General features: G+C 45.4%; 1 protein-coding gene across 1 annotated transcript in view; it reads left to right on the top strand.

Moving 5' to 3' along the window:
- The first annotated feature begins 3,376 nt into the window (after nt 1-3,376).
- EDNRB (endothelin receptor type B) overlaps nt 3,377-15,713 on the top strand; it is a 28,607-nt gene continuing 16,270 nt past the window's right edge. The window contains exons 1-3 of the mRNA XM_054973517.1: nt 3,377-3,833; nt 5,186-5,646; nt 14,601-14,716. Coding sequence (XP_054829492.1) covers nt 5,215-5,646; nt 14,601-14,716 — 548 coding nt within the window. The 5' untranslated portion in view covers nt 3,377-3,833; nt 5,186-5,214. The remainder of the gene's footprint in view (nt 3,834-5,185; nt 5,647-14,600; nt 14,717-15,713) is intronic.

Genomic DNA, 15,713 nt, shown 5'->3' on the forward strand with positions numbered 1-15,713 from the left:
GTGGGGGTACTGATCTGGATTCAGACGAAAGCACAGGAGATGGAAAAATGTAACTCTGCCCCCCTCCAGGGTTTTTTTCCTGCTTGTATCCATGCATCTCCTGAAGTTTCCTCAGCTTTTTTTAGATCTTTCTGAAACCTGCTTTGATCTGAAATTTTGGGATTGACGTAAAGCCTGGATGGCTGTTCTGTGGTTGGGGGTGGTGGTGGAAATCACTATATTGATATAACATTATATTGATGTACCATTGTAACAACATTTGTAACAGGTTCTCTGAATTCACAGCTTTCATTTTCAAAAAGTTTAAGTCTCCAGCCCCTTTCCTTGAAGAGATATAAGGAGAAAGGCATATCTTTACAACGGAGGCGGCTAGAGACCTAATGTGACACTGCAAAACCTGAAAATAATTTAAGACATGCTCACTAAATATAATTGTAATGCAAGTCAATACAAGGTCTACTGGTTTATACGCCAAGCATAAAGCCTGTAAAATAGCAACTGTCACTAACTTGTTTTCAAGGCAGGAATATCTATTTCCAGCCCCAACCAAGGGGAAAAAATGGCTTTCAGACCAGAAATCTGTATACCAAGCATCAGCTAGGAAAATGCTCTGCTAATGACCTGCCACTCATTTCCACAGATGAGCCCAGACAGTGGAAATCTTTGGTATTTGCACACATATAAATCTGCAATTGGCTGAACAGGGATGCAATTTGGCTGCCACTGAGCACAGAAAGGAGCTGCCTGCCTTACACAGATAGCTGGGTAGCTCTACTGCTGATGTGACTGAGTTCCTAACAAAAACCAATGGGCTTTGAATTGTATATGGATGCCATGGCTTATATCTTGGGAGGATATGCATCTCCATAGCAAACACATACACAGCTGCTAAAGGCTGATTCATATACCTTCCACACGGTTATGGGAGCTGGAGGCTGTTTTTTCCACATCCTCCTGGCAATGTCTGTAGGAAGCAGTCAGATGTGTTAAGCAACTGAAGTGGTATCCTGCCACATCAGGTAGCTGAGTGCCATTCCCAGGTAATATACACACACTGTTCTTAATGCTTGTACGTCTTTTCACTGGTTGTAGCTGCAATTAGCAGATTTTCCTCACCCGCATCATGAGCAGTTTGAATACAGCCAGGAAAAATGAGTGGCTTATTGAAGCCACTTTGTTCACGCATACGCACATATCCTGTGCTCCAGGAACTCTTGAAATGAAATCCTAAAGGGGAATTTTAAAGCTGAGTACCATTAACTAAACAGGAAATTCTTTCCTCTGACTTTCAAAAAGTTACCTTAGCAGTCAATACACCTTTCAATCTTTTAGTAATTCATCCCATGACTGAACAGAAGCCTTGAGGCACCTTAGAAACTAACAAAATTCATTCCAAGCTTAAGGTTTTGCAAGAATCGTTATATTTCAACTATATCTGCTACAGAGGCACACTTCACTCATCTGGTGAAGTGAGCTCTGACTCTCAAAAGCTTATGCTGGAATAAATTTTTTTTAGACTTTAAAGTGCCAGTGGACTTTGGATGATTTAAAAAGGTTCTCCGGAATTTTCATGCCTAGAATCAGTAACAAAAGGGAAAGTCGGTGTGGCATAGTAAGAGTGCTGGACTAGGATCTGGGAGACCCAGGTTCGAATCCCCACTCTGCCATGGAAGCATAGGCTAGTCATATACTCTCAACCTAACCTACCCTCCTCACAGGGTTGCCATAAGGATAAAATGGAGGGGAGAAAAATGTAAGCCACTTGGGGTTCCCATTTGGGGAGAAAGGCTGTGTACAAATGCAGTAAATAAAATTAAGTGAATCATAAATCACCACATGGCTACATGTAACTTTACTTCAGTAACAGCCCCTTTTCCTTTGTAGCATGCAGGTGTCCTTGAAGGGGGTGATTTTTAGCAAAAAGGCTGAGGAGCTTTTCCTCTGCCAACTGATTTTTGCCTGAAACTTTCCCTCCAACCCCCAGCTCTTCCCCCCCCCCCATGAAGCTGGGAACCCAAGCTCTCCTTTAAGGCTGTGCATATGCCACTCAATTGCATTGGGGGCGGCGGCAGGGGGGATCAGCAAGATTTGAGTTCAGTAGCACTTTAAAAAATCCCAAATCACAAAATGATATATTGTGTGGAGCTTAGGCTGCGTTCCTTGTGTATGCAGAGTTATGTTTGAAAATAGATGGGCAATGTTTGGAAAAGTGTCCCGAGCTAGAAGGGAGATCAGTAGATTTACCACTACTCAGAGGTCAGAGCTTTGCAGCTCTGTGCATTTCACTCTCACAGGACTGTGGAGCAAAGACGTATAAATTTAGCCCAAATGTAATAGGGAAATATCAGAGAAACCTCAATATTTCTCTAATACAATCTTCTGGACCACAAATGTGATGCATAAACAAATTCAAGTACCTTGGGACCTTTGTCCCAATTCCAGATGTGTAGCCATTTTAGTATATAGCAGCACTGGGTTTTCCTAGCACTTTGAACATTGATAGACCCGGAAAAATGCTAAATTTAGATAGACTACAAAACAACTGGATTTGAGTCCAGTGGCACGTTAAAGACAACAGGATTTTTAGGGTATAAGTCTTCATGAATCAAAGCTCCCTTCTTCAGATACAAAGATTCTGACTGAAAAAGGGAGCGTGTATCTTTGTACGTGAAGATGGGAGCCCTGACTCTTGAAAGCTTATACCCTGAAAATCTTGTTGGTCTCTAAGGTGCCAGTGAACTTAAATCCTGTTGTTCTACTGCAGTCCAACACACCGATCTACCTGAAACTATCCCACAAAACAACGGAGAACCCTGTACAGCAGTACAACTGTACAGCTGTATAGAAATATTACTATTTACAAGATACAGCAAAGAAAACAGATCACAGAAGACCAACTCTGCTACAAGGATTAGAAAGAAAATACCTAAATATACCTCTGTGTGGTATTTATTTGCTTTCAATGGGAAATATGGTTTCTATACCCTGGGAAACTTGCAATCCTAAGCAAGCAAGACCCATTGAACACCATGGGAATTACTTCTGAGCAAAGAGGCATCAGCTCTGGCTGTTGGATTATTAGCCTTCTCTAATTCTCATGGGAGGAATCAAGCTCTGGCCCAAACCCAGACTCATAAGAGGCACCATGTGATTCCCAACCCACACAGTTGCTGATTCAGAGGTGGAAGGGATAGATGGAGGAAAAGGGAGACCTGGCTCCTGGAACTCAGTAGCTGCCTATGGGACTTGAGAGCTGCAGCGAGTCCAGGTCCATTACTCTCTACCCCATCCTTTCATCAATCTTGTTGCTGACCAGGGACTGACGGCATGACTAGCGTGAGAGTTATCCACCAGATTGTGCAGTCCTCAATGGAGCTACACCCTTCTGAGATGACTGCCTTCAAGGGACTTAGAAAGGTGAAACTCTGTTTAGGATTGCACATTTAATCCTCTTCTAAACCCCACATTGATTTAAAGCAACCAGATTCCACGATTTCCCAGCTGGAAGTGGATTCTCCCTCTGTTGCAGATCCAGGTTGCCTGCCTCTGCTACCAGGAAATTTTGTGCGGATGGTCTCCAGGCAGGGAGAGCTGACAGGCATCAAGGCGGGCTGTTGCTGTTGGAGGGAGTGGGTGGGGTTGGGCAGTGATTGATGAGGGGAAATGCGAGTGTTTTTGGACAGCAAAGGACTGGTCTCATTTGCTGGAATTTAAGCGCGTACACTAAGTGGATGCTTCAGCCATAAGTTTCCCACCGTCAGTACAGCACCAGCGTTGGACTATTAAGCAAGAAACGACTCTGCCGGACCACCAGGAGTTTTTCAGTTTGCAAGGTAAAGAAAGAGTGGGAAAAGGGAAGAGGAACAGGTGCTTTGTGTTAGGGAAAAAAACCCAGAAAATGTCTCCTCTTTTAAAATTTTAATTTATTTTTGCAGCCCTCCTGATTTCAATGAAATATTATCAAGCATTCACTGAAATCAGACTTCAGAATTGCATGCAAAATCAAGGTGATCATATTCCACAAAACAATGAGAGGAAAATAAATCTCAGCCACAAAACTCTGGGAGAACTAAGGAGATGTCCTACAAAATCATCTCTGGAACTCCAGTTTTTTGGATATTCTGTAGGTTTTTTCAAGTGCAAGTAAGGTAATTAGCAACTGTAACTCTACGGATACTTAAGTAACCATCCAGCCACATGCCAGAGGAAGATTATTTCTGAACTCTGCATTCCAAACTATCTCGAAGTTTAGTTATTACGACTTATTTTTCCTCTTGTTGATTTGAAACACGTTTTTGTCGCAATCAGACGTGCTTCCCCGCAGCCCACTAAAACTGTCCACGAAAGAACAGCAATTAAAACCCAAATAACTTAGGAAGCGATCGCAGCACTCGGGACTGAGGACGGGTATGACATCCTTTGCTGGTGGGAGGAGAGGAAGATAAATGCGCGGCGCTTTCGACTCGATCTGTGTACGAATCCCTCAAAAGTTGTTTTCTATATGAAAACTGCCTTGCCCTTGTTTTAATATAGAAAAAAAACAATGCTCGCTGCATTTACTCACGAGCAAACCTCCAGGAACGTGCAATTTCACTGTTTTGCTATTTTTTTTCAAACGGCCGTTTCTCGTAGCAGATGCAGGCTTCTGGCCGGCCTCAGCCATTAGCTCTTTTTAAAATCTAAATAAATAAAACTAAGTATTTTTCTTTCTAGAGACTGAACCGAATGTCTGGGCTGTGGCGCGGATAGGGGTTTACCTTGGCGGCAGAGATTTCCCTAGAAACGTTGCAACGCCGCTCGCGGTTTTCTTTGATTTGCACTTTCGGTTGTTCTTCCACCTTTCTGTTGAGCTGGCAGATTCACAGCACAATCCTAAACAGAGTTACGCCCGTTTAAGATCAACGGGTTTAGACTGGGGTAACTCTCTTTAGGATTGCGCTGGAGGTCTGGAGCTTGGGAGAGGCGAGGCGAGCGCAGGGAGCCAGCTGCATTCTCCCCGACGGGCATGTGGCCAGAGGAGGCCTCCCGGGCGAGCTGGGCAGGGTTTCCCCTCGCTCGGGCCGGAGTCTCCTTCCCCCCGCCCTCTGCGGCGCTTCCCGACGGCGCGCAACGCGGAGCTCCCCAGACGCCGGGGCGTGCTTCGGGATTGCCGGCCTGATCCGAGCCTGTGGCTTTCTCCCAACAGATCGGAGGCGCCTTCTTCGGGCGGCGGCGATGGGCGGGCGCAGCCTGGGCAAGCTCTGGAGCCTGGCCGTCTTGCTGAGCTGCAGCCGGGCGGTGGAACGGAGCGCCCCTCCGCCGCGCCTGGCGCCCAGCCCCGCTCCCGCCGGGACCAGCCTCGGCCCGGCCACGCGAGGCCTGGAGGCGGCGGGCTCCAACGTGTCGCGCCCGGGGGCGCCCGGCTCGGCCCTCTCCCCGCCGCAGCCGATGTGCCCCAGGCGGCCGGAGATCAAGGAGCCCTTCAAGTACGTCAACACGGCGGTGGCCTGCGCGGTCTTCGTGCTGGGCATCATCGGCAACTCCACGCTGCTGAGGATCATCTACAAGAACAAGTGCATGCGCAACGGGCCCAACATCCTCATCGCCAGCCTCGCCCTGGGGGACCTGCTGCACATCCTCATCGACATCCCCATCAACGTGTACAGGGTAAGGGGCTGCCGGAAGCGGGAGTGCCTCTGAACACGTGCAGAGTGCTTGGCCGTCATCAAGCACAAAGGATCGGTCCAGATTGGGTGTTCTTACTACTAATATTTTTATCCCGCTCTTTAACCAAGGAGTTCAGAGCCTCATTTTCATCCTAACTATCTTGTTGAGGGAGGTTTAAGGTGAGAGGGGGGTTAGCCAAAGATCACCCAGCAGGCTTCATGGCAGCAGGCAGTTTTGAACCCTGGCTTCCCAGATTGGGCCAACCAAACTGGTTCTTGTTTTTTGTTTACTTCACCTGTACCCTGTTTTTCTAGCCACGGGGACCTAAGGTTTCTTCCAACATTCCTGCTCCCCCCCCCCTCCATTTTATCTTCAGACTAACCCTGTGAGGTAGATCAGGCTGAAAGTGTGTGACTTTTTCCAGGTAACCCATGGCAGAGTGGGGATTCGAACCTGGGTTTCCCAGACCCTAGTTCAACACTGTAGCCACTTCCACCCCTCTGGTCTAGAGGGCCAGTGCTTCTCCGTCAAAGAATTTCTACACAGGCTTGAGCGGCCCTTCTTTAAAAACAGATTAAGCCCTTCAAAGATTCGCAGAGGACCATTTGACTGTCCAAAGTACCTATGTGGAAGGTTAAACAGAGTGACTTGAAATGAAAGTGAATAGGGAAGAGCTAATGATTAAGCCTACCTAGTGATGTATATACCCTCTGCCCTGAAAACCTTTTTGTCTAATCCCAGGGGACGTAGCGAGTGGCTGTAGTTAGTTGTGCTTGACTTACCCACCGTCTCAACTATGTACAATGATTTCATAAGGGAGAGAGTTCTCTTTGAAGAATCCCGGGCTGCAGAGGATGGGCTGCAGTTAATGAAATTCTAGTCCTGTTCAACCCTGTGAATCTGTGCATATTGAAGTATCAAGATCTGAACCGCCTCTTAGGAAGTGTCATTGTGATGTCTGTTGGCTTGATCTGTTCGCTTCTTTGCCTGATCTTAAATAACTCTTGAGCACTTATCGTGAGAACTTTTGGTACAGACTGCTTGAGCTATCTTTGTACCTCTTTCTCGACTAAACAGCACTTCCCACGGAAGTCCTTCCTGCTCAATAGATGGGATGGTGGCGTCTGGATGACTCCTGCTGGTCTTTGTTGGTGTATAATGGATCCTCATAGTGTGCAGACGGGTACAGCTAGATGATCTCAGAAGGATCCTGAGTACATGCTTGGCATATGCGTGCTGGCTGTCCTCTTCCCATTCCACCGAGATTTTTAACCGTGCAGACATTCCAAAAACTGACAACCAGCTACCGAACTTCTGTGTACTTCGGTTCCCCTCCCAAGATCATTTCCGAATAAGCGCGTCCAACTCTTCCCTCTTTCTTTTGTGCAGCTGTTGCACTCCCAGCATTTCCAACCTGTTTTGCTCAATGTTTAAGCATAATTTGTCAAAGAAAATTAATATTTACATTATTGTTGCATATATCTGCGTGTCTGTCTGAGCCTGTTGGGACGCCCTAGCGTTTCATGCCGGTGGCACTTTGGATTTCTGACTCGCCGAGCTCATGATTTCCACACGCACACCCCATTAGCGCCCCTTTACTGCAGAGCTCGCACTGAGGAACAGCAAGCCCAGCCTCCCCATGGAGGGATGTTTTACTCAATCTGAATTTGAGTCAGGAAAGATGAGAGGAAAAAGTTTAGAAGTGTTTGCTTCCATGCTGCTGCGCCTTGCTGGGCTGGCCTGTGGCAGGTCCCTAGCTGGTGTGATCTTGACATACGCGCCTTCTTTTTATTTCATTAATAGTCCCATTGGGGAAATCGTGCTAGTACACATGGGATTTCCAGGAAGCCCTGGCACTAACCAGACTCAAATCTGATTAGTGTTTGCGAGGTTGCTATGTCATGTACCTTCCAGTCATATACTGGAAACATTTTTGTCTAATCCAAGACATGTAGAGCAGTGGTTCCAACCTAGGGGGCAGGGACCCTGGGAAAACCACAGAGGTCTTTCAGGGGTCCACAAATCCCTATGCACGCTAAGCATTGTCAGTTTGATCTTTTTTTCTTTAAGCATTTGCTCAGTCAATGGATACGAATAGTACAGTTAATATCATGGGGGAGCGTCCGCAAAATATTTTGATGTTAAAAATGGATTCTCATACTATAAAAGGCTGGGAACCACTGATGTATCGGGTCACTGCACTTATTAGCATTTGAATCTATACAGAATGATTTGATAGGGAAAAGGCTCATGCTTGAAGAATGTTGATTTGCAGCGAGTTGGTTGTATATCTTCGGAAGTTCTTGTTCCCATCCAACTCTGTGCGTCAGTACATGATTGAAGTAACGAGATCTAGAAGCTAGTGTTGTGTAGTGATTAGAGCATCAGACTAGGATCTGGGAGAGCCTAATACAAATTACTGACATAGAAGCTCACTGGTTGACCTTGGGCCATCACTCTCTCTCTCTCTCTCTCAGTTTAGCCTACCTCACAGAGTTGTTGTGAAGATAAATGGAGGAGAGGAAGATGATGCGAGATGCTTTGTCACCACTGGAGAGAAGGCTGGGAATAAATAAAGTAAATTAATTAATAGAGCTGGTGCCTTATAGGAAACATGATTCTGATGGGCAGTCCTAATCATTATCCTGACCCATGGCATATATTCTTAGGATCTTAAATAGCTGTTGAGCACCTCCTTTTAGAGCATTGGAAGCTGACTGCTAGGGCCACCTTTGTATTCAACATGGAACTCAACCTTAGCATGGTGCCAAATGTTTCCCAGACTCCACCACACAACAGTGTGTGAATACTTACAGATCACTCTTTTTATCAGGTTAGCATGGTGTGTCTGTAGTGTATGTCACCCCACAAGGTGATGAGCATTTTAAAAATCTGGAAAATGCAAGGAAGCGGTAATGCCTTTCCTACCACTTGGCAGAGCAGAGCCCCTACTCAGAGCTTTTTTTCAGCTGGAATGCGGTGGAACGGAGTTCTGACACCTCTTGAAATGGTCACATGACCGGTGGCCCTGCCCCCTGCTCTCCAGACAGAGGGGAGTTTAGATTGCTGGTGGAGGGCGATCTAAACTCCCCTCTGTCTGGAGATCAGGGGGCGGGGCCACCAGCCACGTGACCATTTTCGCTGAGGGCGATTTAAACTTTAAAAAACTCTCCCCTTGTTCCAGCTGACCCAAAGTGATGTCATTGTGCGGTCGTGAGTTCCACCACCTCCTTTCCCCGAAAAAAGCCCTGCCCATACTGATGCCTAAACTACCAGGGGACAAGCTCATACATCATGGATAAGATACCCCTTGGTAAAGGCCACCCACTGATGGGAATATTTCACAGTCTTGCTTTTCCAATTAATGTTGCCTTCCAGTTATATGAAGGGCAAACTTTCATGATGGCAAGAAAGCAGAATTCCACCCCTGGAGATCAAAGCAAGAGCCAGATCTCCTGTAGGGAAGAGGGGTGGGTGTGAAAGGCGGACTGAGTTTTTTTTCTTTCTGTTCCACATCTCTGGTTTTGTACAATTCTTGGATGTGCACAGAGGCCCCTTCTGCAGCACACAGTATAGGCAGCTGAGTGGTTCATCCATGTAAGGATGATGCTAAGGGGCACTGGAACAGCCCCTTAATTTCCATGAGCATTGTAAGAAATGCTTCTTGTTGATGTCTGTCCCCTTCCCTCTGCTTCCGTGTCCAGTCCCCACCCAACGGGAAATTATCATGAGTGTCTGTCTATATTTGGTCTATTCTGTCTATATTCAGTCTGTCTATATTCAGTCACTCACCTTTGGGAAAGCTCAGGACAGATGGATTTTTGCCTTGAGCTAGGTAAAATCTGAGAATCTGTATTTTGGAACGTTACACCGCATTGCAATGTGCTGACAGTTCCTTCTCTTTTTCTCTCCTCTTTTTGGCCATTGTGCATCTAAGTTGTTGAAAAGTACAGCCCTAAAAAGAGTACAATTGGATATGTAATGTGTGTGCGCGTGCGTGCGCATGAGTGAATTTTGTGTTTTGAACTACATATATAAGGGGAGGATGCACCCAATGAGTTTGGATTGATGGGAACAAAAAGGAATCCTTTAAAGTCTAGCCATTTTATTGTGGCCGCACTTCATCAGATGCATTAGCAGCTCACTCCTAAGATGCGTTATACCCACTGAATCCACTAAAGGCAACAGGCGTAGAACTCTGCTTAGGATCACACTGTAAGTGTATCAGATTGCCTGGCTCCCTGCTGCTCTTGCACACATTGGAAAGTGTGTGTTTGCAGCTGCCAGATGTGTAAAGAAACCCCTGGTTTATGCAATAGCTTCATGGCTCTTATCCTTGCCCTTAAATCTTTCTGTATTGCTTACTCCACTCCACACAAGCTTATCTGTTATCAGCTTCTTCTGTCTCCTGGCTTCTCTGTCTCCATGCCTTCTGCCCTGTGCCCTTAGCAACAATCCTCCCCCTCTCTCCATCCCCTGTTAACCAGCTCATCTCAATCTCATTCTCAACTTTGCCATTCTTTTGCCTCTGCCTTCATTTCATTTCTCCAGTGTGTGCTGTTCAGCTTAAGCCCTCCAACCAAATTAATGCTGTGCACTTAGCATTAAGGAGTAAGGCATTCCCCCCCCGCACCCGCCCGGGAAAATACAGTGCAGTAGCTTCAGCTGCACTGATCAGATTTTTTTGTAAAACTGAGCTAGCTGGTTTGAAGATGGCAGTTACTGATGATTGTAACGAGCTAGAAATTGAACTTTACATGATATAAAGGGTTGCCAACCTCCAGCTGAGATGATAAGAACACAAAACTCCTGCAGTAAGAATTGCCTGAATTTGAACCCTCCTGATAAAGCCCTGCGAAACAGGAGAATGGCTAGCGCCTGTTGAGTGGTTCTCAGCAGCTTTTGGACCCTGTCTGCACCTACCTTGGTGGCCCTCCTCTACAGCGTTGCCTCATCAGTTCTTATTGAGAAGAACAGAGGATTAAAAACCGTTCTGCAAAGGCTCTGAGGACTGTGCCACACCCCAGTAGGGTAGTGGAAGGACACTCCCTACTCTCTTCTCTTTTGGAACTGCAATATTGTGGAAGGAACTTTTCATTGTATGGTTGCACTCTGTAAGAATTGTATGTGCATCTTGCATTTGCACTTTGTGTAAGATTTATTGCATTGTTTATTTTGTACTGGATTGAGTTGCAAGTAGTGTTTACATCATACACTGAAATTGCTTATTTGCACTGTGCACTTTAAATACCTTAATTCTTACCGCAGGAGTTTTGTGTCCTTATCATCCTGGTTGGTACTCCGTGGCATCCCTCCTTTTAGTAGTACAGCCTCCAGCTGAGGCCTAGGGATCTCCTAGAATTCCAATTGATTGACAGACTACATAGATCAGCCGCCCTGGAGAAAATGGCAGTGTTGGAGGGTGCACTCTGTGGCATTATACACTGCTGAGGTCCCTCCCTCCTCAAAGCCCATCTCCATAGGCGGCGCCCCCAAATATCCAGAAATTTCCCAACCTAGAGTTGGCAAAATATGTCATTCTGCACTTGATTTGATTTTCATAAATTATAGTGGGCTGGATCCCACTCAAGGATTGCACAAAGATCTTACTCACTGCTCCATCTCCCCAGCATCCCTTTCCAACCATGGGAAAGTTGATTCCCAGGGTCAAAGGACTCTTGTGGAGTATTAGCCACGTGGGTCAAGAGACTGCAGTAAAAAGTGGGGTGAAGGCATGCTTGGCTGATGGAAGAGCCAGAGAGGGGGGTTTCATCTCCTCCGCACTGCAACCTCCTCACCCACACAAGTCTTGTGACCCCAGAAATCCACTTTTTCGGGGTCAGAAATGGCTGCTATGGGGAAGGGACCGTGGAGAAGATCTACAACTCTCAGCACATTCCACGGGCCAGCTGAGAAAGGTTTAACTCCGTTTAGAATCGCATTAGCAGTATTACAAATTACAGCTTGCAGGTAGCACATTATATTGATACATCTTGCTTAAATCAATCTACGTTTTGTCTATAGGACTGATGCCTTTTACAATATAAAACCCATTCCTTAAAACATCATAAATCAATGACATCCACTCATTTCCTTTGGGACCCAGTATGTACCGGGTTCCAATCATTGGTCTTGATATGGTGATGGGCTTACAAAAATCACTGGATGGCTGAGTTGCATCTCTTCCAATGGCTGTAGAAGTCAAAACTGGGTCAGCAAAGCCTGCTGTGGGTGATACATTCATGCATTTCTTGAGGACAGCTGACCTTGTACTTCTCACCTTCCTGCTGGGGCTTTAGGGATCATGAATTCTCCTTGTAACTCTCTGTGCCAGCCCAAATTCTGTAACAGCAGGAGGCTCTGACTAGCAGAAGAGATCCCATGGTGACATCTGAAGGCATGTGATACAGCAGCGTTCCAGAGGCTTAGCAGATTAGGTTTCAGTCAGTGTTTGGATGACAGACATCCTAGGAACCCTATGGATACCCCACATTCACAGTAGAAGAAAACTGGAGTGTAAGTGTAATCGGTGAACAGAGTTCTTTGCTCAGAGTTATAGTTCGAAATGTGCACCATGCTTCCATTATGCCTCATGGCTGAGACATGAACACATAAAACTGCCTTATACTGAATCCGAACATTGATCCATCAAGGTCAGTATTGTCTACTCAGACTGGCAGTGGCTCTCTGAGGGTCTCAGAAGGAGACCTTTTACATCACTTACTGCCTAGTGCTTTTAACTGGAGATGCCAGGGATTGAACCTGGGTCCCTCTGCATGCCAAGCAGGTGCTCTATCACTGAGCCACAGCCCCTCCCTTGCATCTTTTGCAATTGCTTCCATAGAACCTGGGAACACACAAGCACGTTTTCTCATGTGGTTGAGCTTCTTTTATCTTGTATAACCAAAATTTCTATTAAAAAAAAACCCGCAGGCACCTTTTAGGAGAATGAATGAAAGGATCCATAAGCAGAATTCTAGAAACAAAAGCTGTTGTTTCTCAGAAAAGTTTTTGCCAATCATGATTGCAGAATAAATAATGTAATATAATGTACATTGTTGATTCATCTCACATTATTTGAGCTTGGGAATTTGCAAAACATTCTGCTGTCTTTCTCTAGATAGCCTATGATTCCCAGTTTGTTCCACTTAAAGAAGCCTGCTGGCCATCAACCAGAGCCCGTGCCTTTTCTATTGCTGCTCTCACTCTGTGGATGGGGCTCTTTGAGGGAGTAGGGGGATCATTGACTCTAGCAATTCGAGGAAGCTTGAACTTGGAACTTTTAATATACAGGCATGGGTGGAGGAGAAGTTAGAGTTTTACTCTACGTTGTCGGATGTTTAGGATTTATAAGCCACCTAGAGCCACAATGGAAAGGCGGAGTATAAATATTATAATTAATAAACAATCCAAATTTAATATGGAACCACCTGTGTTTATTAAACTTACTTGGTTTCAACAGGATATACATGTGTGTGAGTATGCACTGGATCATGGCCCTTGACTGTTACCCAGAGCCTCAATATGGGCCATATATTTGACTCAGCTTTTTCCACTGCCAGGTATCCAGACACATTCCTCAACTGGGACGGTTCTTTCTGCAGAATGTCAGCAAAATCTGTTTCCCTCTTATCAGCCTCACAGTTAAATCCCACATCCAGGCTATTGGCCTCTGACTGTGGACTCCTTCAGTTCCCTTATTAGGTCACCTGTGTGTACGTGTCTGCACACACCCACACACATGCACATGTGTATATTCAAATCTTACCTTTCGTCCACATTCAGTTGTACTATATAAGTTCTTTAGTTTGCAACCTTGCTACCATCTTCCACGGCCCTTGCTTTTAAATGCTCTACAGTGCAATCCTAAGCAGAGCAATACTCTTGTAAGCCTATTGACTTTTATGGACTTGCAAGGGCATAGCTCCGCTTAGGATTGCACTGTTAATTGTCTCTCTTCCCTCTTCTTCTCAGTGCCTTTCGTAGGCACATAAGCAGGATCTTTTTCCACTACTTTATCAGCCTTTCAGTCCAAATGTTCCTTTTGTACTGGTCAATGCATTGTGGGGGGGGGGGGTCCTTCTCAGAGCATACTGTAGTAAGTAGATGAATTATTCAGCCTGACAGTACAGTCTTAAGCGGAGTTGCATTCGTTTGAGAGTCTACTGAACTCTATGGGTTTAAAACTTTTCTTAGGATTGCACAGTTAGGCTGCAGTCCCAAGAACACTACCCTGGGAGTAAGTCCCATTGTGGACCATCTACTTCTCATGCCAGGATAGGGAAGATAGCAGAGAAAGGCAGAATGCTGTGGAACATTCACAGGCACGGCAGGTCTCTAGTTCAAGCCCTACATGGAACCAGCTACTGGACAGCCCTGGGAAGAGCCTCAGACAAAGCTGAAGTTTTACACTGTTGGACTCATTCACTCACAAGAAAATCCTCAAGGTCATCAGAGACTTGAAAAGGAACTCTGGCCAACTAACAATGCAATCCTAGACAGCATACTGAAGTCTAAGCTCACTGCCTTCAATGAATTTACACTGAAATGAGTCTGCATAGGATTGCAATGTTTGTTATGTGAACCAGCCTTTAGTCATGACTGGCTTGTGGTATTGGTTTCCATGTAACTGTATGCTGGATTGGACCCATGATTCATATTGCAAAAATACAGATTCTAAACTCTGAAATTATCAAAAGAAGTATGTTGTACTTGTCAATGCCTTCTTATTTGGATGGACTTTGAAATGACATAGTTAAGCTTTTAAGAGTCTGAAATCTGTAGCGTGTGGTTCAGTGTGATTATAAGAGCACCTGTTATTTTTCTTTGGGTTTTGTTGCCTGGAAATTGTATATATTATGTGTGTATATATCTATCTCTCCATCTCTATCTGCATCAACTGATCCATGTATATAGCAGTCAGTGGCTAACCATTGGGCATTTGCCTTTCACAGCTCCATGCTGCAGGAAACTGGCCATTTGGAGTAGAAATATGTAAACTGGTTCCCTTCATTCAAAAGGCATCCGTGGGCATCACAGTGTTAAGTTTATGTGCTCTCAGTATTGACAGGTGAGAAACCAATACTTTTTTTAAAACCTAATTTGCACATTTAGTATGAGCAATGTTTAAAACATTGAGTTGGATGTAGACCAAATTTTCTAGGGGTGGAATGGAACTTTCCTGCCTCCCTCCACCCCACTTCCTCTGCAGTTCATTGATCTCCGCAAAATAATGAGATGGAAAACCCTGAGGAATGAATGCAGTGGGAAGGCGGAATCAGTGGAAATTCCTAATTTAATCTGGATCCAATCCATTATATAAAGAACATTCCGATGCACTACAAGGTACAGATGATGGCTGTAGGGAAAGAAGGTAGAAGAGGGTCTCCAGTCAAAGTAATAGGAAAGAAAGGATGAATGTAGGTCCCTTAAGCCGGCCACCTTCTCCCCGTGTGTCCAACCCCATTTCTTCAGATTGGATGCTTCTGATCCACCCGAAGATGTCAGAGCTGATTCTGGGCTCCAGAATTCTCTTTTAAATTCACCTCAGGTCTGCAGTGCATGTTCTGGAAATTACAGAATTAGAGGGTCAAGTGAATTTTACATCCAAACAGCCTCAAATCATTTAGCTGCTCATGTGGGTATGATGGGCCTCTTCGTTTCATGACGAGCTGCCATGTGTCAGGCAGGAAGGTTGCTTCTTACAACCTGGGAAGGACTACCTGTGATTTAAGAACTTCTGTATGTTCCAGCCAAGAAGGTAGAAAACTTGCAACAAGGATTTCATTGGTGGTGGGCATAAAGGCTTCTGTGCATGCTAGATAGTCTCTTCCATGTAGCACATTTCCTCTTGGACTTGCGCTTCCATTCGCGCAAGGACTCCTTGAAAACCATTGATTTTGTGCAAATGGAAGTGCAGGAGGGAGCACACTCTGTGGTGGAGACAAGGGTGCACACACAACTCGTTCACAGGATCCAAGCCATTGTGTATCTCCAATTTTATTCTTCCAGTTCCAGCTATAGTCACATAGGAAGAAGCCTTTAGGGTCTTCCCATAAATCCCAGGT

This window comes from Eublepharis macularius, chromosome 3, assembly GCF_028583425.1.
Source record: "Eublepharis macularius isolate TG4126 chromosome 3, MPM_Emac_v1.0, whole genome shotgun sequence".
Classification (NCBI taxonomy): domain Eukaryota; kingdom Metazoa; phylum Chordata; class Lepidosauria; order Squamata; family Eublepharidae; genus Eublepharis; species Eublepharis macularius.